Genomic DNA, 22,738 nt, shown 5'->3' on the forward strand with positions numbered 1-22,738 from the left:
GGGGCCAGGAAGTGTGAAGTGTGTTGGGGAGAGGAAGCCTAGTGAGGTAAGAGTGAGGGCCAAGAGATAGCACACAGTGCGTTTTCCCTTTTGTTTTATATACCATTTTCTGCTGAAAGTAAAGCTAAGTATGAACCAGAAACTTGACTCCATTAAGTTTCTTCTGAGAACCCCCTCTGTTACAAAGATGTCAGGACTGGCAAGAGAAGCAGAGAAAAGAAGTAGGTCCCTGTGGCAGCAAGCTCCAACAGCGTGCCAGGTATGTCTCACCGAGTGGGGATGCAGAATGGTGGAGGGAGGCAAGGCCAGTAGAGGATGAGAAGAAGCTGCAAAGAACCAGGCCCCACAGACTGGGATAAGAGTTCACTCTCCCAAAGACAATTAAAGACAGCAGAAAGATTAATTTATTACCAGACTTATGGCAATAAACATGATCATAACAATCATCAAACAATTATCACAGTTTATAATATTGTCACTTTTTAATTTAAGAATCAATTTTGAGTGTAATAAAAATGTCTTGAAAGTTAAATGTGTGCAATATTTACAGAAAATAAATCATTGTCCACATAAAGAAGCTCAGTGGGTGTCAACTGATTGATTCAGTGGAGGAAAATTACTTTTTATACTTTGTCTTTTATTGTGAAACTCAAAAACTCAAGATATACCTTTCATGTTTCAAATGGAACACAGCAGCATAAAGGCAGCACACATTGACAAAAAAAAAAAAACATTTACGTATTTAAAAACACAACTGTTGAAAACCAACTATCAATATTATCACTAAACATTGCTGATATGCATATATATCAGTTCTGTTTTGTTAAATACACATGTTCTTCAGATGGTGTGGTCTCAAAATTTTGGTGGATCAATTTTCATTCATTAGCAAAAAAAATCATTAAAATGTTACTATAAGGCTTACATTTCCACATTTTCTACTTTTTCTGTTGTAGACTTCTTGATCCTGCAAACATCTTGGCAGATTTACTGACAAGACTCAAAAAACTATACAAGTTTCTGTTCATTACATTATCACTATTGAATCAGCTAAATATCTGTGAAGATTTGTGTGGACATAAAATATTTGAGCAGTACAATATTTTCTCTTCAAAAATTAATATAAAATTTGTACATAAAAAGGGCTTCAGTTACTAAAATAGATTTCCACATTTTGTATTTCAGATGGAACTATTGTAGAAAAAGAGGACAAAAAAAATTGAGGTAAAAAAAAAAAAAGAAACCAAATGAAACAACGACCAGGAATATTCTATTCTGAAAACAACTTTGTTTTTGATGAATTATGTCTAAATATTTTGCCATATAGAATGACTTTGAGGGCCTTTCTAAACCATGCATAAAAGAAAGCATACACAATGGGATTGCATGCTGAATTTGAAAAACCAATCCAGCCAAAGAAATCAAACCACTGCAGTGGGCTACTTAAACCATGATTCATTTCAGCAATGCTATAGATTAAAAGTGGTGCCCAAGACGCTAGATATGCTCCCATAACAATGGCTAAAGTTTTGGTGGCTTTTCTCTCTGCCTTACTAATGCTTGACTGCCCTTTAGAGGTATTCGTTTGAGAAAGTGTACTGTGTATTGAACGTGACTGTCTCTGTGCTACAAGATAGATTTTGAAATATATGCTTAGCATGACAACGGTAGGGATGTACAAAGAGAACACTGACAAAATCAAAGCTGTTATGGGTCCTAGAAGCACCATACATCCACTCTCACATATAATATCACTGTGAGCATTAAGGCCAAGATTACTGAACTCTAGAAAAATCACCCCAAATCCCACAGCAGCAGAAACACTCCAACAAACAGCGATCATGAACAGAGTGGTAAGAGGAGTCATTTTACTGTGGTACAGCAAGGGGTGACATACTGCATAATATCTATCAATTGAGATAAATGTAAGATTTAAAACAGAAGCACAGCACAACATAATGTTAAGGCTGCTGTGTATTTTAAAGAACGTAGTCCCAAAATACCAGCAAGTCTCCATGGTGCGTATCATGCAAGGGGGCATCACAATCCCTCCTACAAGCAGGTCAGCTACAGCCAGAGAGAGAGTGAGGTAGTTAGTTGGTGTGTGCAGCTGTTTAAAATGAGTTATGGCTATGATCACCACAAGATTTCCAAGTACTGTAAGAAGAACAATAACACCAAGAATGAGATATATTACAAATCTCACAGCCAGTGGATAGAAAAACTTCTGACATGAACTAGGATGACGTTCATAACAAGAAGTATTTCTCAAGCTCCCATTTTGGAGTAAGTTGTTCTGTAAGTCAGTCATTTCAGGTGCGCTTTACCCGCTGTGGATAGAATCAGAAATTCTTATTATTATGGTCAGCAATTAATATCTTTGTAGATTTCAACATTATATTTCATAGCAAGGTACCTCTGAAAAGGTTTTATATTTTAAAACATTAATGGAATATCTAAGAGATATATATTTTCATTCTTCATCCTTTTGTTATAATTAGAACATGACACAAATACTAGAGACAAATATTAGTAAGTCAGACACCATATGACATTGAAACCTCGATGCACAATATCCTTAAGACCTCATATCTGCCTGCACACAAGGGCAAAACCCCACAGACATGGGAGCAGCTTTCATTTATACTCTTATTAATGTGTACACCTTTCCACTAAAACACTAACTATCCTCATGAGAAACATCATTACATCACGCAACAAAGGACAATGCACACTGGCATTAACTGGCAGTCCAGAATATCTCACCTACAAAGGGATGATTTTCAATATTCAAGGACATGATTTTAGAGCAAAAAGCTACACTGGGGACATCCCTAAAGAAATTGGCTGTTTACTGATTTTTATTTGATTTTGTGTCTTTTCAGAGCAGAGAGTGTGGACTGTAATTTAACTAAATAAAAATAAACATCCAATGTAATTTTTAGGAAAAAATTAATATGCTTTAACTTACTCAGTAAATGCCAAGGCTTTCCTTATGGAATCAAGCATAATAAAGCAGGAAACACATAAAAACTGGCACACAGTTCCCAGGAGAGAATTACTGTATTAGCCAAGATCCTCATATGCTGCTCTAAATATTAACAAATATACTAGGCTAGATCAGTTGACTGACCAATTACAACTTGATTATACGTGTGTTTTTAACTTAAAGAAAGTGGACTCAAGATGGCATCTTTTTGACAAGCAAAATCGCTCCAAAGGTTAAGTAACTTCAAAAGCTTCAAAAGCTCAATGCAGTTCATAGTTGTGTGTTTGTTTCAAGCACTGCATATAAAAGTTCATAAATGGCTCAGAGCACTGGCTACTACCACATCATGTCTCTGGTGCTGCTCGATTCACAGGAAGAAAATGACTTAATATTTTGTCCTTTATTTTGAAACTGCATGCATCCTGTGTAAGTATAAACCACAGATTGTTCACTTGGCTCAGGTCCCCCACCACAACCAGGAGCTGTTTCCTTCTCTAAACATCAACTAGACCGTCGGCGATAGACTTGAGTTGGACAATCGTCACTTCCCAGTTGTCAGGTGTCACCTTCCATGGGGTGGGAAATAACGCTTGGTTGTAGCAGTGACACTGAAGAGGCCCTTGACACACTGTCTCCTCCTCGAGCTCCTCCACTGCATAGCACTGTGTTGCTCGCTGCAGTGTTTTCTTGCCAAGCATGAGTTCTGCCGTCTCCGTCTCAGCAGTAGCAGCGAGCTGCACGTGCTATTCTCAACTCCTCCGGCAGCATCCTTGAACACGTGATATGCCCATCAAACCATTGCACTCAACTCTCCTTCTAGCACCCTACATTTTACTACCACAACCACCGCCACTTTACTATATTCTTAAGTACTTAAATCTGGTGTACATACTGTAAATTTCTCTATATTGTCTTAAATTATTAGTAAAGTGTTTATTTTTACATAAATGACTGCAACTGTAACAACTGCAATTTCCCCCTGGGATCAATAAAGGAATCTGAATCTGAATATACCGTTTGTCTGGGGTAGGTTTAATATTCCCCCACCTCACTTTTCAAATTTTGACATTAGCTCATTCTCTAGTAGGTGCATCTCTTCGTCCCTCAATTTGGCCATCGCATGATGAGCTCACTCCTACAAACTTGTTTCGACAGGTTTTTACCAGCTTGTTCTACCTTTCAAGGTCAACTTGCCCCTCTCTTCACTGGGTCAGTAGGTACACACAGGCCTCTCTGTGAACCCAGGGGCTTGTCCAGTGTCTAGAATCACCTATGCAGACAGACTAATGTTGACCCTTTGTGAGAGAACTATTCCCTGTTAGCCAATACTACCTATTGATTACAACATCTAATCTATGTGATTACTGATTAAGGGAATATTCATTCAAAATCTCCATCAGCATAAAGCTCAACTAAGACATCCCTAAAGAAATCTGCTTTTCATTGATTTTTTAGTGAAATTTTCACTGATCTTTTAAGGGTTGTTCACTCTTCAGATCAGATAGTGTGAAAAAATGTTCGTGCTTATACACTTAAGTCTGTGTGTTCTGATGACAACAGTAGGTAGGAAATGACAGTGAAACTGTATCTAGATCTACTGTTTTACACTTCTGCTTCAACTTACTCAGAAACTGACAAGGCCTTCTTCATGGAGCAAAGGGTACTAAAGCAGGATGAACATAAAAACCTGACAGGTGGTTTCCAAGAGAAAATTACTGCATTAACCAACATTTTCATACGCAGCTCTAAATGTACAAACACACTGGGATGGATCAGTTGCCAGACCAATTACAACTCGACTGCATATGTTTATTATTAGCTTAAAGAAATCAGATTAAAGATGACAGCTTTCTGAAAAGCAACTTCTAAAGCTTAATCCAACTCACTGTTATGTGTTTGGTTTAAATCACTACATAAAATAATAAAAAAAATTAAATATCTCAGTGCACAAAGTCCTAAAACAGCATGTCTCTGTTGCTGATCGATTCACAGGGGAAAAAGACTTTAGTCTCTAATATTTAGTCTTTTAACATGAAACTCAATGTTTGGCTTTACGTGGCAGGTGGCACCATCTAAAAATCAAGGAAATGCACAAGAAATTGTGTACATTTGTTTTCTCTTATAGACAGAAATAACTTCTAAAATATGACATATTATTATCATGACCTGCAAAGATCATATAGCATTTAGGTTAAAAATGTCGTTCTGATGTTCATGTGATCAATTATCTGTTGATGGATCTTGTTAGTCAAAACACTCAAACCAAAACAAGTAGATTATATTTCTTTCTTATTTGATCTCTTGTAGACATGAAGACATACTCTCTGATGTACTGACATGCTAAAATACTACATATAAAGTTGTTGCTACTTTAAGTATCTGTTTTGTACAAGAAACATATATGTATAGGTCTATTATCTTATATATCTTATAATATTAACTATTATCTATACAATGAATAATAATATACATATATAACAGCTGTATATAAAAAGTAAAGCATTAATTATTAAAAAGGATTAATGCACTTGTGTGTCATTATGTTGTTTGGATGGAAATTACTGTAAAAAAATTATTTTTAGGCAAAAGGAAACCCAATAGTGCAGGGGTGTCTCATCTTTTCTGTAAAGAGCTTGTGTGGCTGCAGGTTTTCACTGTTTGTAATGAAAACCTGCAGCCACACTGCCCCTGAAGACTGGACCCCCGCTGAAATAGTACAAAGGAGGGGAAAATGAAATGAAACAACGGAGCGTGACCAGTCATATTCTATTCTGAAAATAACTCTGTTCTTGAAGATTTGTTTCTGAATATTTTGCCATATAGAATAAGTTTCAGAGCTTTTCTAAACCATGAATAGAAGAATGCGTACACAAGAGGATTGCATGCTGAATTTGAAAAACCAAACCAAGCAAAGAAATCAAACAACTGTATTGGAATGCTCAAACTATAGTAAGTATCAACAATACTGTAGATTATAAATGGTAACCAAGACAGAAGAAAAGCTCCCATTACAATGGCTAATGTTTTAGTGGCCTTCCTCTCTGCTTTACTAGCAGTTGCTTGTCCTTTTGACGTATTTACTTGAGAAAGTGTATTGTGTATTAAACGTGACTGTCTCTGAGCTACAAGATAGATTTTCAAATATATGCTCAGCATGACAACGGCAGGGATGTACAATGAGAATGTTGACAATACTACAGCTGTGGTGGGCCCTACAAACATTATACATACCCCTTCACACAAAACATCACCGTAATCATTAATGCCACGAATACTGAGCTCTAGATAAATCACCCCAAATCCTACAGCAACAGAAACACTCCAACAAACAGCGATCATCAAAAGAGCAGTAGCAAGTGTCATTTTACTGTGGTACTGCAGAGGCTGACATATTGCATAATATCGATCCACAGAGATAAACGTAAGGTTTAAAACAGATGCTGTGCATAAAGTCAGGTTTAGGCTGTTGTGTGTTTTACAGTATAAGCTCCCCAAATACCAGCAAGTCTCCACAGTGCGTAGCATACAAGGAGGCAACACAATCCCTCCTAAAAGCAGGTCAGCTACAGCCAGAGACAGAGTGAGGAAGTTAGTTGGTGTGTGCAGCTGCTTGAAATGGGTTATGGCTATGATCACCACAAGATTTCCAAATAAGGTAAGAAGTATAACGACACCAAGAAAGAGATAAGTTACAAGTCTCACAGCCAGTGGATAGACAAACTTCTGACATGAGTTAGGATGATGGTCATAACAAAGAGAGATGTTTCCCCTGCTCCCATTTTGGATTAAGAAGTTCTGTAAGTCAATCATTTTAGGTGTGCTTTTCTCACTGTGGAGAGAAATAAAATAAAAATGATATTTTCATCATTCAGGTTAGAAATGATTGTAGATTGTACATGTCTGTAACATCATGCATCATATCATATGTAATATCACACATTTTAAAACATTCACAGAAAAGTCAACAAATACTACATTTTCATTCTGCATTCTTATGTACAAAGTAAAGCCAAAATTTGTGCAATACTAAAAACACAAAAATAAAATAAAAATTAGAGAGTCTTACCGCAGTCATATGACATAAACGGCTTGAAGTATAATGATGACTGTTAGGCCTAATCTCTGGCGGCACATGAGGGCAAAAGCCGCACAGAGACGAGAGCATCTGTCTTTTATACTCTTACTCTGATGCAGTTGTGTACACCTTTCCACCAAGACACACCTCCATTCTGCACCCTTGATAACCTGATTTTATTTTAGAAACCTATTTATAGGTTATATATTTAACAATTTCTCATAGCCTTTGAAATTTAGTGCCTTTCTTTGGATGTTACTCATGTGTAGAGGGGTCACAAGAAATTTCAACAAAGGGTCAGATCTGAATCTCTGAGTGAAAGATGTGTGGCTAGGAGTGACTGATCTGCTACACTGACCATTTTCCACAGCAGAATATTAAAACTCAAGTATTATTTCAGTATATCATTGTATTTCCATATGCTGTACCCTACTTTTGTGACTCAAAATTAAGGCACAAAATCAAGGCACACGTGGATGTGGAAAGTACAAATATATTTCCAATGCAGCTACTCACATGAAACTTGGACCATTCACTTAATTAAACTATTAATCTATAGAAATGAACATTACAATCCAAGAAAAAGTGTAAATTGACACATATAAAAAGTCAATCCTGCCTGACCTTTATTTAATACTGGATAGAAAAGCCTTGAAATAAGAAATCTCTCACAGCGTTCAGGTGCGATTTTAGACCAATGACTTCTACACAGTCATTACATTCTGACCATTCCAATAGGTCCTTTGTAAATTATGATCTCCAGTTGCTTCCACAAATTTTCTATTGCTTTCAAGCAGTGCAGTCAGCAGAAACACATTTTTGGTAACCCTATGAAAAAGTGGGTAAGCCAACTTAATAGATCTCACTTTCAAACAAGGTAACATCCCACAATGTTATTACATGAGGTTATAAACCTAGTCTTGACAGCAGTGCGGCCATCACCCTAAAGAAATTTAACTTGCTGCAGAGCTTGATGTTCAGGTTCTGTGCAGCAGTCATGGAGTCCATCCTCACATCATCCATAACCATTTAGTTTGGTTCCTCTACCTTACAGGAACGAGCCAAACTCCAGTGTATAATCAAGACAATGGAGAAGATCATCGTATGTAACCTACAACAGCAAGGTAGCGAAGCATCAAGGCAAAAATCACAGTTGATCCCACTCATCCTGCGTATCACTTCTTATAGCTACTTTCCACTGGTGGAAGATTCAGGGCCATTAAAACCACCACAACCAGACATGCTAACAGCTTTTTCCAAAGAGCTGGAGTGCTCATTAACCACATTAGACACCTCACACTTTTAACTTAAACTAAAACAAACCTCCCTCACTGTTACAGTAACATCTCTGTTGGTAACCAATTTTGTTGCCATGTTGCTCAACTATCTTGCTGCCAAGGTCTTGGAAGAGCTCTTTGACTTTACCCATCATGATTTGTTTACTTGCATTTAGAGGTATGTATCCTATTTCCAAAGAACAGAAGTACTGACCTACCAACATGCAACAATTAACTTTCAAACCATTGATTTCACCAGAAAATAAATTGTGTAAAATGTACATAAATGTAAAGAAAAATAAAATAGGACTTGCATGAGCATCCCAACTTTTTGGAATTGGGGTTGTACATATATTTTATATAGGCACAAAAAAACAAACATATATTTTTGTTCCATTTTCTTTTTTTTTTTTTTTCTTTAGATATTAAATATTGTGGCATCAGACACACCAGGATATATTTTGTTAAAAAATAACACAGTTCTTGCTTTTTGCTGCATGTAGTTACTGTAGGCACTGTGTTCTTAGCTGGTCCAGGGTGTAAGTTAACAAACTACCATAGCCCAACTGGCTAAGGCAGAAAAAGAGTACAAAAAACAGCCTGAGCTATTCTGTGTGCTGAGTGTTTTCCACTTTGCAGCTGTTTTGAATTGAATTTCCATTAAAGCCGAGTTATGGGCATCATGCTTAGGTGCCCAAGTTTGTTTTCCTCATCTCCCACATGGGAGAGCAGGTTCAGGCCCAGCGCAGAGAAGCAGGCTTGTAACGATAATGATGTCTCTCTGCCGCTGCATGTATGAGGTAATTAGATCGGTCAATGCAAATGTTTATTGCACAAACGCATATAACGATAACAATATGATTTATCTTGCAACCCTATTTTGTGTCCTGTGGTTTAAAATGCATAATGTAGTTTTGCAGGGCAGAATGTTCTAAGAAAGACGTTCCTCCCACAGCATCTCTGAGATTTTATTTTAACTGTGTGTTCTGGAGACAAGGTTTATGTGCATTAAGGTGTCAGGTGTCAAGGTGTCATCAAGGTGTACACTCCAATTGTAGCAGATCTCAGATGAACTGAAGTTCATGCCTGTCATGTGAGGAATCCGCACAGGACTCTCTATGCAGTTATTCCATTGTTTCTATTACCAGAGAAGCCAGTTCTAGCAGTGGACAGATGGCTCAGGAAATATGACCAGACCTTGGAGGAGGCCCATGTGCAATCGCAATGAGCAATCTGGAGACAAACTGCAACCAGATTGGCGATGCGGGCCTGCTCCTGTGACGTGGAGTCAGTGAGCAGACGTGTGCGGTAAGGCAACAGTGAAGCTTTACAGTTGTAATCAGGAGGACACAGAATTGTCAATATACAGGCATGGATCAAATCCAGAAAAGCGAGCAGCAGGAGAAAGGCAACCATAACAGAGGTGGGGAAGACAGAGCAAGATCCAAAAAGCAGACAAGGAGTCAAAACCATTAAGCAATCAGGTCCAGCAAAAACAAAACCAAAAAAAAAAAGAACTAATCTACAGCCCAGGCTTAAATACTAAACTGACTAATCAGGAGAAAAACATGAACAGGTGAGTATCATCAATATTCGGGAGAACAAGAGAGCTGATAGGATGAGGGCGAAGGGTTCATGTATCATTGCTTAGAACGGTCTTCTACTAATCAGATCTCCAGGAATGTGGTGGAGATTCCCCCTCCTTTACATTTGGACAGCTCCCTGGCATTACCCTGTTCAAACACTCTTGGACTCCAGGAGCTGGAGTAGTGGAAAGAGTAAGTGCTGGAAATCACTAGGGGATTAGGAGCCACTCATAGAGAGGGGGGTTATGTCATATCTCTGACCAGATATTCCCTCCTCAACTGCAGAGGTCGCTATTGCCTAAATTTTAACAAGACTTTCACACCTGTTTGCTTGTGAGTTTGTATGCTTGATGAATGCAATTTGTATTCTCTATGAAAAATGTTAAAATTAGAGACAACTTCATATTGCCTGATCCTCAACCACTCAGTACCACTCTGGTCAGAAATGACTGGCCTTGTAGTTGTCATCATTACACAGGGTGATTCAAAATGATTAATCTGATTTCAAAGCACCACAGTTTTACAACCATGAGGCCCCAAGGAACCAATCACAATCCAATTGTAAGAGGGGGGTCATAGACTTTCTGACTGGCTCCCTTCAGCCTGAGAGGAGATGAGACCCCTGAGCAGACAGTGTTCTGCGTTCTCCACTTCAATAAGAGTGAATATGTCATAACTGTGCAGAGTGATTTTCGTGGGCAGTGAAGCTCCAACACCTCAGAGTGTTCGTCGCTGGTTCCACAGCACTGGATGATCTCCGAAATCGCAATAAAGAGCCGTGAGCGCAGCAACACCCAACATTTGAATATGTTGTTGATGTTTGTACAGCTGGTGGAGGTTAATATTGAGCACTTTTACATAATAAACTGTATGCTCATTTAAACCATTTACAGTTTACTGCATTGATCTGTAATAATTTATTAGTGTATTAAATAATTTAGAAATCAGATGAACCTTTTTAAATCACCCTATATTTCACTGCAGTATACGTCTGTAATGTGTTATATTAAAACAGGGGAATATTTAAGAAGTTCAGGGATCTGAAGTGGAATAGGAATGCGGTCTGTATCGCCAAGAGAGCAAAGCATGAAGAATGTTCTTCCTGAAGCAGCTAAAGAAATTCAACCAGTTCTACATAGCAATCATCGTGCCCAGCCTCACATCATCTATAACCTTCTGGTTTGGTTCCTCCTTACAAGAACGAGCCACACTCCAGAGCATAATCAGGACAGTGTTGAAGATTACTGGATCAAGCCCAATGCTTCAGGACATCTTCCCCAACCGGGTGATGATGTCTGAGCACAAATTAACAACTGACCCTTCTTATCCTGGACATCACCTCTTCTGGCCATTTCCCTCTGTTAGAAGATTCAGGGCCATCAAAACCAGCACAACTATCCATCCATCCATCCATCCATCCATCCATCCATCCATTTTCTAATCCGCTTCTCCGTCAGGGTCACGGGGGGGTGCTGGAGCCTATCCCAGCAGTCTTCGGGCGGAAGGCAGGATACACCCTGGACAGGTCACCAGTCCATCGCAGGGCAGACAGACAGACACAGACAGTCACTCACACCCAGGGGCACTTTAGCATGTCCAATCAACCTGACTGCATGTCTTTGGACTGTGGGCAGACACGGGGAGAACATGCAAACTCCACACAACTAGACACGCTTAAAAGTTTTCCCCCAGAGCTGTAGTGCGTATTAATCACAGCGGAGACCTCACACTTTTAATTTAAACTAAACCATCAAACCTCCTTAATGCATTGCAGTATAACTCATCACAATACTCATCACAATAATATGGTTAGAACAAAAAACCTGACAAACTTCTCACTAACTTGTTTGACATTACATATACATTTAATTATTTGAAAATAACTTTTCCTAAGACTTTTCTTAAAAATGAAGCTGAGAAATGGGTCAAAAATTATTTAGTATGGAAGGATTTATGCTACTTTTTAATTAACCACGCTAGCTGACAAGTTAGGGTTCGCCAATCAATGGTGGCAAAAAGGACTTGGTATTATCTTTGTGCTTATTAATTACATTAGAAAGGTATGACTGGATATTTTAATCACATTATTGTAGGTGTAGATCTGCTCTTTGAGAAATGCACCTGCAGCTTAGTTTTCTTCCATAAGTGTTATGATTTATGACAACTTCTCTTGAGCTGGCATGTGTCCTCATTCATCAGTAGGTTTTTTATGAGTACCCTTTTGTGTTCCATATGACTGGAACAAAAGTGTCAAGAGCTTCCTTTAATCTGGCATCAGAGACAGTATTTAATGAGAGACGAGAGTGTATTTACTGCACTATTATAAATATCTGTAAAAAAAAAAAATACTATTTTGCTTGGGAGAAGTGTTGCTGAGAAAGGTTGACCACAACATAATCAAAGGACATAAATTAACCATTCAGGTTTTATTTTTACAGTTAAAGTCACTGTCATAAAGGCATGCTACTCCTCCTCCTCGCTGGCCCTGTCTTACTTTAAACAACTCAAAATCAAAAGGCTTTCAATGCTTCACATTTCACCTTTCATTTTAATTGTGTCTACTGTAGACATCGATAATTATAGTGAAGACATACTGTCTGCACTACTGAGGGGAACTGTTATATACATTAATTTCTGTTTCTTACAATATCTGTCCTGTACAAATATGCAAGACATCAAATACACATATAGAATTACATATAGAAAATACAGTGTAAACTCAGTAAAAAAACAGAACTTCTAAATGTCATTTCTCACTTCTACTTGAGAGAAAATTATTGTATGGAAAAGGCCAAAAGCAAAAGGTACTGATAAAAATACAAAATGCCTTTTCAGAAAACAAGCTACTGAAACTACTGCAAAGAATTTCAAATTTATATTCTAGTCTGAAAACAACTGCATACTTGAAGAATTATTCTTGAATACTTTGCCATACAAAATAACCTTGAGGGCCTTCCGAAACCATGTGTAGAAGAACGCATACACAATGGGATTACATGCTGAATTAGAATAACCAATCCAACCAAAGAGGTCAAACAGTTGTGGTGGGCCGCTCAAACCATGGTATATGACAGTAATACTGTAAATTAAAAGTGGTGCCCAAGATAACAGAAAAGCTCCCATTACAATGGCTAATGTTTTAGTGGCCTTTCTTTCTGCTTTACTAACAGTTGCTTGTCCTTTTGACGTATTCATCTGAGAGAGTGTATTGTGTATTGAACGTGACTGTCTCTGTGCTACAAGATAGATTTTCAAGTATATGCTCAGCATGACAACGGCAGGGATGTACAAAGAGAATAGTGAAATGATCAAAGCTGTTATGGGTCCTAGAATCATCACGCATCCTCCTTCACACATGACATCACCGTAATCTTCAAGGCTCCTAATATGAAGCTCAAGAAAAATCATCCCAAATCCCACAGCAGCAGAAACACTCCAACAAACAGCAATCATGAACAGAGTAGTAAGAGGAGTCATTTTACTGTGGTACAGCAGGGGGTGACATACTGCATAATATCGGTCAATAGAGATAAACATGAGATTTAGAACAGAAGCACAGCACAGCATCAGGTCAAGGCTGCTGTGTATTTTACAGAACGTGATCCCCAAATACCAGCAAGTTTCTGCAGAGCGTATCATGTTAGGAGGCATCACAATCCCTCCTAAAAGCAGGTCAGCTACAGCCAGAGACAGAGTGAGGTAGTTAGTTGGTGTGTGCAGCTGCTTGAAATGAGTGATGGCTACGATCACCAGAAGATTTCCAAACAACGTAAGAAGTACAAGGAAACAAATAATAAAATATATCACAACCCGCACACTGGATGGGTAATCAATCTTCGGACAAGAATGAGCTTGATTTTCATAACAATGAGAGATGTTGTCTGTGCTCCCATTTTTGATTAGGTAGTTATTCAAGTCCATTATTAGTACATGTTTTTCCTACTGCAGACAGAAATGGAGTAAAAATGAAGGAGCAAAACAAATCTGTCAAAATTCACTATAACTGTTTTTGGTGTAGATTACATCAAAACCATTACATTTTATTGTAGTACACCACTGCTGCAGCTTTATGTTACATTTTAAAGCATCAGTAGAATATTTCATGTTAATCACATTCAAAGGAAAGCCATAGTCAGAGCAACACCTGAAATCTTTAAAGATAAATAGTCCAGTATCGGGTCTAACCTCTGCCTTATATGAAGGCAAAAGCTACACAGAGGAGAGAGCAGCTCTCATTTATACTCTTACAGACACGGACACATCATAAAACACTCCTCCATGGTGGACCCTTGATACTCTTCCTCTTGTTTAACAAACCTTACATACTACACTGAAATAAAGAAACACAATTTGATAAAAGTTTTAAATAAACAAATATGAGGAAAGTGGTAAAAAATATAGTATTTTCATACTAACTCTTTATAGTATTCTAGTAATATTAAATTTCATTACAGTATTTTTAACTCATATATACTCACAATATAACTCATCAGTTCAGGGGATCAAGACTATTAGCTTGATTGAAAATAAGACCATAGCAACAATATCCTATCAGTGGTTTGGAAATGGCAACAATGGACAACAGATGATGCAACAGATGAATGGAAACACAACCAATTCATCAAAGCTTTCTGGTCCTTCAGTCTTGGGGCTGAAATAATTATTATACAAATACTGTCACAATATTATAGGCTTTTGCACAATGGTCAATCAATGTAAAGTATCCAAAGGCCTTCTCACGGGCTTTCTTTTTTACCTAACATATACTGTGCAAAAATTCAGTCTAGTTTCTTCATCTACTGATGAGATTGCATAATATGTAGACCATACTATACATAACCATCTTTTTTAGTGTACTGTACTCCCAGTACTCTTCACTCCTTAAGTTGATCCACTTGTGTGACTTTAAACAGAATAAATAATCTTTTTTTTAACTGTAGGTGAAGCTATTTCTTTTTTTTCATCTTAGTAGTGTGAATTGGCAATTTAGCTTTAGCCAGTGCGAATGTATACGACTTTAAGAATCAAGGTAAGTTGAAAGATTGATATGATCCAAGTACAGCTTCAAAGTAAGTACATCAGCACTACTGATGCATAAAACAGAATACACTAGACCATACTTACACCAACGTAAAGGGTAAAGTTGTACTCTGACCCCACCTAAGAATCTCACACCACATTAAGTGTGATGCTGTTCCCTGCTTATCGACCACTTCTAAAAAGAGAAAAAAACAGCCACAAAAAAACAACAAAGTGTGGCCAGAGGGAAATGCTTCAGTGCTGCAGGACTGTTTCAGCTAAACTGACAATGCATGGTGAGTGCAGTGGATGCTGCTACATGTGGGGATCACACAGACTTGAATGAATATGCAGGTCCTGTTGCTGGTTATATAAGCAAATATGTGGACGATGTACTGATCACAAGAACTGCTGCCGAAAAACCAAACCAAAAGCCCTGACTGAGTGCTGAGATCTGTTGTCTGCTTAAGGCCATGGTGTTTCATTCAGACTGGGTGAAAAAGCGGCATTCAGGACAGCTAGAAATGGCCTCAATGCAGTAGACAGCAGAGTGGATCTTGCCTCCACTTGGTGTCCAGATGATGTCTGTGAAAACCATGCTGAGTGTGAACCCTGAGCTGTAGGCCAGGGGTGCTCCAGTCCTGGAAGGCCAGGGTCCAGCATGGTCTGGTTATCTTGCTTCTCAGACACAGCTGATTCAATTCCTCTGGCAGGTTTACAAGATGTGTTTGAGTAAGGAATCTACCAAACTATGCGGGACACCAGCCCTCCAGGACTGAAGTTGTGCACCCCTGCTGTAGACCCTGACAACATTCCTGGGTGTGTGCTCAAGGATTGTGACCACCTCCTGACATCGTGAACATCTTCAACATATCCCTGGAGCTGGTTGCTGTCCCAACATGCTTCAAATCAGCCACCATCATCCCAGTGCCAAAGAAGTCCTCTTGCACAGACTTAATGACTTTGGTTGTGCTAACCAAAATTGTCATGAAGTGCTTTGGGCAGCTGGTTATGGTACCCATTAAGCGATCCATTCCGTCAACAATGCACCACCACCAACATGCCTACAGGCAAAACTGATCCACTAACCACTGCCAACCACCTGGCCTTAGAATGCTGTTTATCGACTTTAGCTCAGCATTCAACACATACAGTATCATTCTCAAGAAGTTAGTCAGCAAACTCACTCCACTCACTTGGACTGAGGTCATCTCTTTGTAACTGGGTTCTAGATTTCTTCAGTAACAGACCTCAGCAAGTCAAAACCCAGAATGGACTAGCCCATTCAATCACTGAACAATGGAGCCCCTCCAATGCTGTATACTGAATCCTCTGTTGTACACTCTGCTCACCCACAACTGCATCGCCAAACATCAGAGCAATCACATCATCATGTTTACTGAGGACACTGGGGCTCATCTCCAACAATTCTGAGTCGGCCTACAGAGAGCAAACGAGGCAGCTGGAGTTCTGGTATAAAGGCAACAATCCCTCCCTGAATGTGACCAAGACAAAAATGGTTGTAGACTTCAGAAGGATACACAAGCCGTGCCTCATACCACTATACACATCAGTACTACAGCAGTGGATAAAGTGTGCCGCTTTAAGTTACCAGGAATGCATGTCACTGACAATCTCTCCTGGTCCCTGAACACCTTCTCCTTAGTGAAGAGGCAACAACAGCTCCTCTACTTCCCAGGTAAACTGAAGAGGGCTGTCCTGTGCAGACATATCCTAAAATGCCTCTACAGAGGCATAACAGAGAGCAGCCTCACCAGCATCATCATCGACTGGCATGGAAACTGCTCTGTCTCAGATAGGAAAGCACTGCAGTGGGTAATGAAGACTGCCCAGTCCATCACTGGCTCAAGCCTCACTGCTGTTAAGGACATCTACACTAACAAAAGCATGAAGCATCAGGATCCCCCTCATCTATTACTCTGTTTACACTGCTCCCATCTGGCGGAAGACCACGGAGCATCAGGTCCAAGCTCTCCAGACTCATGAACAGTTTCTAACTCAGGTAGTCAGACTGTTGAACTGTTGAACCTACCTGATGGACCCTTACATTCTCAGTGAACTGCTACCTCAGCCACACCACTCATTTCGTCTGTTGCATTTTAACTTAATCACACTGTACACCAACTGTAGTTTTATTCATCTTTGAATTTGTCTTACTAAAAACTATTATAAGTTATAAGTGCATTGATGAACAACTACTATTGCTGCTATGGACCAACAACTGGTCTATTTTCTTTATCCTGTGCTCAGTGGTTGTGTAGTGTTGATTGTGCAGTGTGGTTGTAGGTATTGTAAATTTAGAGAATTATTGCATAGCATTTGTAACTATAAAAACTATATCTTCTAAACTATATCTGTGATGAGAAGGAATGACAATGAAGCAGACTTTGTCTCTGACTTTCAATGCACTGCTATGATAAGAAGGAATGAGTTTGACTTGACTTAACATAGAAACTGAAATTATCTAAAAATCTCTACCTGTTCTCAGTGACCTAAAACAATGTGGATGAGGGGTCAAAACAGAAATAAAATTATGTTGTTGAAATATTTAGACAGACAGGGTGAAAGTGACTTCCAAACCTTAATACAAATCCATAGAGTCTCTTTGGTTTTAACCACTGTGAGTAGCAATTTAAAGAGCCATGCTGCAGAACACTAAGCCCTATTCAGGCGTTTTTTTATTTGGAAACACACTTGCTATACAGTTGTGGCAGGTGGGCCAGGTAGTAAACTCAAACAAATCAAAGCTATAACAAAAAAATCCCAGATTACTACCATCAGTAAATACACATATTTTCTGGAATGCCAAATTGCCTGTTCTGGTGCTGGTATAGTCCTCGACTTGATAAACCTTCTGTCATGAAAAATTTAGAAGGCTTTGATTTACATTATTTATTTACATTTATTAGTTAATAAAATTTCTATTTTGCCTATTCAAGACATTGTTCATTAGGCTGCAGACATACTGTATGCATTACAGAGAAATTTGCTTGTCTTGCATACATTAGTCTATTTGTTTTTATAGTGTCTCTGCTGTATAAACACATAAAACATGAAATCTGAACTTATAAAAATATAAATACATAGCATCACTCAGCACAAAATTACATTTCTAACTATTAATTCATATTTAATTTGGGGGATTTGAGTATGGAACAGGGTAAAAGCATAGTTTTAAAAAATGCAAAATGACTTGTTAGCAAAACCTAACAAGCTACTGAAACAAGTGAATAAGACTACACATTTTTTATTCTGAACACAACTCCATTCTTGAAGAATTATTCTTGAATATTTTACCATACAAAATAATTCTAAGGGCCTTTCGAAACCATGTGTAGAAGAATGCATACACAATGGGATTACATGCTGAGTTTGAATAACCAACCCAGGCGAAGAAATCAAACAGCTGCACTGGGCCACTCAAACCTTGGTATATCCAAACAATACTGTAGATTACAAGTGGTGCCCAAGACACTAGAAAAGCTCCCATTACAATGGCTAATGTTTTAGTGGCCTTCCTCTCTGCTTTACTAGCAGTTGCTTGTCCTTTTGATGTATTCATCTGAGAGAGTGTATTGTGTATTAAACGTGACTGTCTCTGTGCTACAAGATAGATTTTCAAATATATGCTCAGCATGACAATTGTGGGGATGTACAAAGAGAACATTGACATCATCAAAGCTGTTATGGGCCCTAGAATCATCGTACATCCCCCTTCACATATAATGTCAGTGTAATCTTCAAGGCTCCTAATATTGAGCTCAAGAAAAATCATCCCAAATCCCACACTGGCAGAAACACTCCAACAAATAGTGATCATGAAGAGAGTAGCAAGAGGAGTCATTTTGATGTGGTAGAGTAGAGGATGACATATTGCATAATAACGATCAACAGAGATAAACATAAGGTTTAAAACAGAAGCACAGCACAACATAATATCCAAGCTGCTGTGTATTTTACAGAATGTGGTCCCCAAATACCAGCAAGTCTCCACAGAGCGTATCATGCTAGGAGGCATCACAATCCCTCCTAAAAGCAGGTCAGCTACAGCCAGAGAGAGAGTGAGGTAGTTAGTTGGTGTGTGCAGCTGTTTAAAATGAGTGATGGCTATGATCACCACAAGATTTCCAAACAATGTAAGAAGCACAATAACACCAATGACAAAATATATCACCACTCGCACACTGAGCGCGTAATCAATCTTCAAACAAGAATTTGGATGATGTTCATAACAACGAGAGGTATTTTCTATTCTCCCATTTTGATTTAGGTAGTCCTTGATGTCCATTGTTTAGTACATGGTGCTCCGTCCTGATTAGAAAAAAATAACTATTCTTGGTGTAGATTACACAAAAATCACTATAGAGTGTACAGTTTTAGATTTTTAAGTATAATATTTTGCATTTCATTTATAGTAAAGCCATGTTTACAGTGACAACTGAATCCTTGAAGATAATCTGTCCTGTATCAGCTCTAAGCTCTGACTGCATATAAGGGCAACTGCCACACAGAGAAGAGAGCAGCGCTCATTTATACTCTTACAGACGAGGACTCGCTTCGCTAAAACACTCAAGGGTCTCCATGCTGGACCCCTGATACTCTTCCTGTTAACCTCTGAATCTCCTTTAAAAAAACAAAGCATGCTTATTTCACAACCATGCAAAGTAAAAGAAAGGACTGACATCTTGTTTACCATGAATTTAATTGTGAATAAAAATCTTTTCTTTGTTTCTGAGTTCCTGTGTTGGTAGTTTCCCTGTTTTCAGTTTCCATTTTTTTAATCCCTGGTTTCTTGGTTTCTCAGTATGAATAAAAGAGGTTGCTTCTGCCTCTGCTTGCCCCTGATATGGACTAATTTTCATGATAGGATTTACTTCATCAATAAGATTGGCATTTTATTGCCCTGCATTACAGAAAACGCTGTCAAACATGTATCTATCTAGTGAGGCTTATCAGGCCAGCAACACACTGACAGACATGTTAGACTTGATACTTTTCCCCAGGTTCAACAAATTTTACAAATTTCAATGGAAAAAGGTTTTATTTTGCAATATTTATGAGTTTATAATAAGATAACAATAATAATAATTTTCAATGAAAGAAACAATACAAGAAAAAATGGTAAATAGAACATTTTGGGTAGCACTTTTACGGTAAACAACTAGTGTTTAATAGACAAATATGTAGTACTTACAAATAATTTTCTAGTATATACTTTGGAAGTATATAGTAAAACAGCGCACGGGGAAAGCGAGGGTCAGACGACGGAGGCTTATGGAGAAGAGGGGATATAAACCGCATCTACCCTCTCTCATTAAAGGTAATGTGAGATCACTGGCTATAAAATGGACGAGCTAACAGCACTAGCCAGGAGTCAGAGGGAGTACTGGGATTGTAGTTTAATGTGCTTTTCGGAGACATGGCTACACCAGGACATTCTGGATGACAATGTTACCATCAATGGCTTCCAAACTATTCTGGCCGACTGGAGATGCACTGAGAGCGGTAAGCGTAAAGGAGGAGGGCTTGCTGTGTTAGTTAATAACCGCTGGTGTAACCCTGGTCAGATTATCATCAATCAACGTGCCTGCTGCCTGGACATTGAGCTGTTGGCTGTTAGACTCAGGCCACATTATTTACAAAGGGAGCTCTCCCACGTTATAAGGTGCTTAAAGCCTGTGCCTCCCAGCTTTGTGGAGTACTGCAATATGTCTTCAACATGAGCCCGAGTCTCCAGAGTACTCCAGGGAACCCCACCAGGGCCTGCAGCCTTGTTTGGGTCTCTTCAGTTGTCTTCTCACCTGGTCAGCAGTGAGACTCACTGTAGAGGTGACGGGTGGGGGAGGGATGGAGGTGTGAGATGGGCTGTCACAGGAGGGTGGGGGGGGGGGGTGGAATGGGCTGCTGAGGACTGGCAGCAGAGGAGTCAGGGTGGGGGGGTACAGAGCCTACAGTGTCAAATCTGTTAAAGAACAGATTTAGCTTGTTAGCCCCGTCCACGCTGCCCTCTGCTCCTCTGTTGTTACTGGACCTGAAGCAGGTGATGGTCCTCATTCCATTCCAGACCTCCCTCATGTTGTCCTCCTGGAGTTTCCACTCCAGCTTCCTCCTATATTTGTTCTTCGCCTCCTTGTTAGCTGTCTTCAATTCCCTCTGGATCGTTCTCACCTCCACTCTATCTCCAGCTCTGAAGGCTGTCTTCTTCTTGTTGAGGAGAGCCTTAATGTCCTTTGTTACCCACGACTTGTTGTTTGGGTAACATTTAACTGTCCTGGTTGTGACAGTGGAGTCCACACAGAAGTTAATGTAGTCCGTGATGCACTCTGTGAGCCCGTCGATGTCCTCTCCATGTGGCTCACAGAGTGCCGGCCAATCAGTAGCCTCAAAGTAGACTCGCCAGGGTCTGGTGTAAACCCTTTTAAACTGCCCAACCCTTCTTTTTATAAACATTACGGTTTATTTTATATCCGTGAGTGTCTGGTTTATCAACTCAGGGTTACATCCACACTACATCCTCTTCAGCTCATCTCACAGGTTTTCTATGGGGTTTAGCTCAGGGAACTGGTATGGCCATGGCAAAACCTTAATTCAGTGTTTAGTGAAACATTTTTGTGTTGATTTTAAGGTGTGCTTTGAATTACTATCCAAAAGCTGTCTGGCTGAGGCAATTAGCTTTTGATGGAATTTTTCTGTTGGTGCTTGATGGGGTCTGAGATAAAATGTATTCAGGGCCTTTGGAGGAAAAACACCTCACAGTATCATAGATCCTGCACCATACTTCACAGGATGAGGGACATTGTTGCATGGTAATATTTGTATTCACTTCAAACACATTTCTGGTGTTTGTTGCCAAAAACCTCTATTTCAGTCTCATCTGACAACAGAAAACAGTCCCACTGAAAGTTGCAGGAACATCTGGCAAACTGGGAACTTAAGCTTTCTTCTGGCAACCACCCCAAAAACCTTCTGCTTATATAGATGGTGTTTGTGGTTTAGGAGATGTTGTGACCCCAAGACCTAACTAACTTTGGCAATTCCACATCTGTGATCCTCTGAGATTCTCTGGCCACTCCAACCATCCTCTTCATTGTGTGTGGGGCAGATTATTGCCCTGATAGTGGAAATGGCCTTTTTTGACCGTTTTACCTATTTTTTTTAAGCTGTTTTTCTTGATTTTCGCAGCTCTACAACCTTTAGTCACACATCTTTCTTGTAGTGATGAATGACTGAGGAACTCTGGCCTCTATTCAATTACATATATATCCCCCAGTGAAACAGGAAGTAATGGCTGACCTTTTATGAATGATTTTCATATACTGTGATTTCTTTGGAAGATGTAGATCTTACTGCCATACCATTTACATTTCTGTCTAGGTTTTCATTTTAGTGCGCAGTGTTAGCAAAGCTGCAGTTTCTCAGCATGTTTGTTCAGTACTCAGTGTGCAGTATTTTTTTAAATCAAACATCATTCAAAATTATTTATAGACAGAACTGTCTATAGAAGCTGCGATTCACATAGCACAGATCTAGCATTTTCATGTAGCATGAGCAAATAAATCATAGGTTTTATCCATGCACAACTGTCTATTCAAACATAGTTACACTGCGTCACCAAAGAACAATACTTCTGAAATCGCAAAGCGTACATCTGGCTTTAGAGGACATTCAACTACAGCTCTCCCAGCCAGAAACAAGACTTCACACATTTTTCAGCAGTTAGAATAACTGCTACGGTACACTGCAGTTATTTACACTAACAGCTTCTTCATTC

The 22,738-nt window shown here is 39.1% G+C and overlaps 4 protein-coding genes across 4 annotated transcripts; all 4 read right to left on the bottom strand.

Moving 5' to 3' along the window:
• Positions 1 to 1,270: 1,270 nt before the first annotated feature.
• Positions 1,271 to 4,106, bottom strand: LOC108432788 (trace amine-associated receptor 1-like). The gene is made up of 3 exons (XM_037537818.1): positions 4,042 to 4,106; positions 1,984 to 2,237; positions 1,271 to 1,911 (listed from the first exon to the last, which is right to left on the bottom strand). The coding sequence occupies exons 1-3, from the start codon at positions 4,104 to 4,106 to the stop codon at positions 1,271 to 1,273; spliced, it is 960 nt and encodes a 319-aa protein (XP_037393715.1).
• Positions 4,107 to 5,755: 1,649 nt separating this feature from the next.
• Positions 5,756 to 6,799, bottom strand: LOC108432854 (trace amine-associated receptor 1-like). Its single transcript, XM_037537819.1, has 2 exons — positions 6,469 to 6,799; positions 5,756 to 6,396 (listed from the first exon to the last, which is right to left on the bottom strand). The coding sequence occupies exons 1-2, from the start codon at positions 6,797 to 6,799 to the stop codon at positions 5,756 to 5,758; spliced, it is 972 nt and encodes a 323-aa protein (XP_037393716.1).
• Positions 6,800 to 12,807: 6,008 nt separating this feature from the next.
• Positions 12,808 to 16,365, bottom strand: LOC108432787 (trace amine-associated receptor 1-like). Its single transcript, XM_017706892.2, has 3 exons — positions 16,288 to 16,365; positions 13,521 to 13,761; positions 12,808 to 13,448 (listed from the first exon to the last, which is right to left on the bottom strand). The coding sequence occupies exons 1-3, from the start codon at positions 16,363 to 16,365 to the stop codon at positions 12,808 to 12,810; spliced, it is 960 nt and encodes a 319-aa protein (XP_017562381.2).
• A 1,849-nt stretch (positions 16,366 to 18,214) lies between these two features.
• Positions 18,215 to 21,021, bottom strand: LOC108432786 (trace amine-associated receptor 1-like). Its single transcript, XM_037537820.1, has 3 exons — positions 20,920 to 21,021; positions 18,928 to 19,168; positions 18,215 to 18,855 (listed from the first exon to the last, which is right to left on the bottom strand). Exons 1-3 carry the CDS (start codon positions 21,019 to 21,021, stop codon positions 18,215 to 18,217), a joined length of 984 nt encoding a protein of 327 aa, XP_037393717.1.
• Between the last annotated feature and the right edge of the window lie 1,717 nt (positions 21,022 to 22,738).

The sequence above is a fragment of the Pygocentrus nattereri genome, chromosome 4, assembly GCF_015220715.1.
Source record: "Pygocentrus nattereri isolate fPygNat1 chromosome 4, fPygNat1.pri, whole genome shotgun sequence".
In the NCBI taxonomy this organism is placed as follows: Eukaryota; Metazoa; Chordata; class Actinopteri; order Characiformes; family Serrasalmidae; genus Pygocentrus; species Pygocentrus nattereri.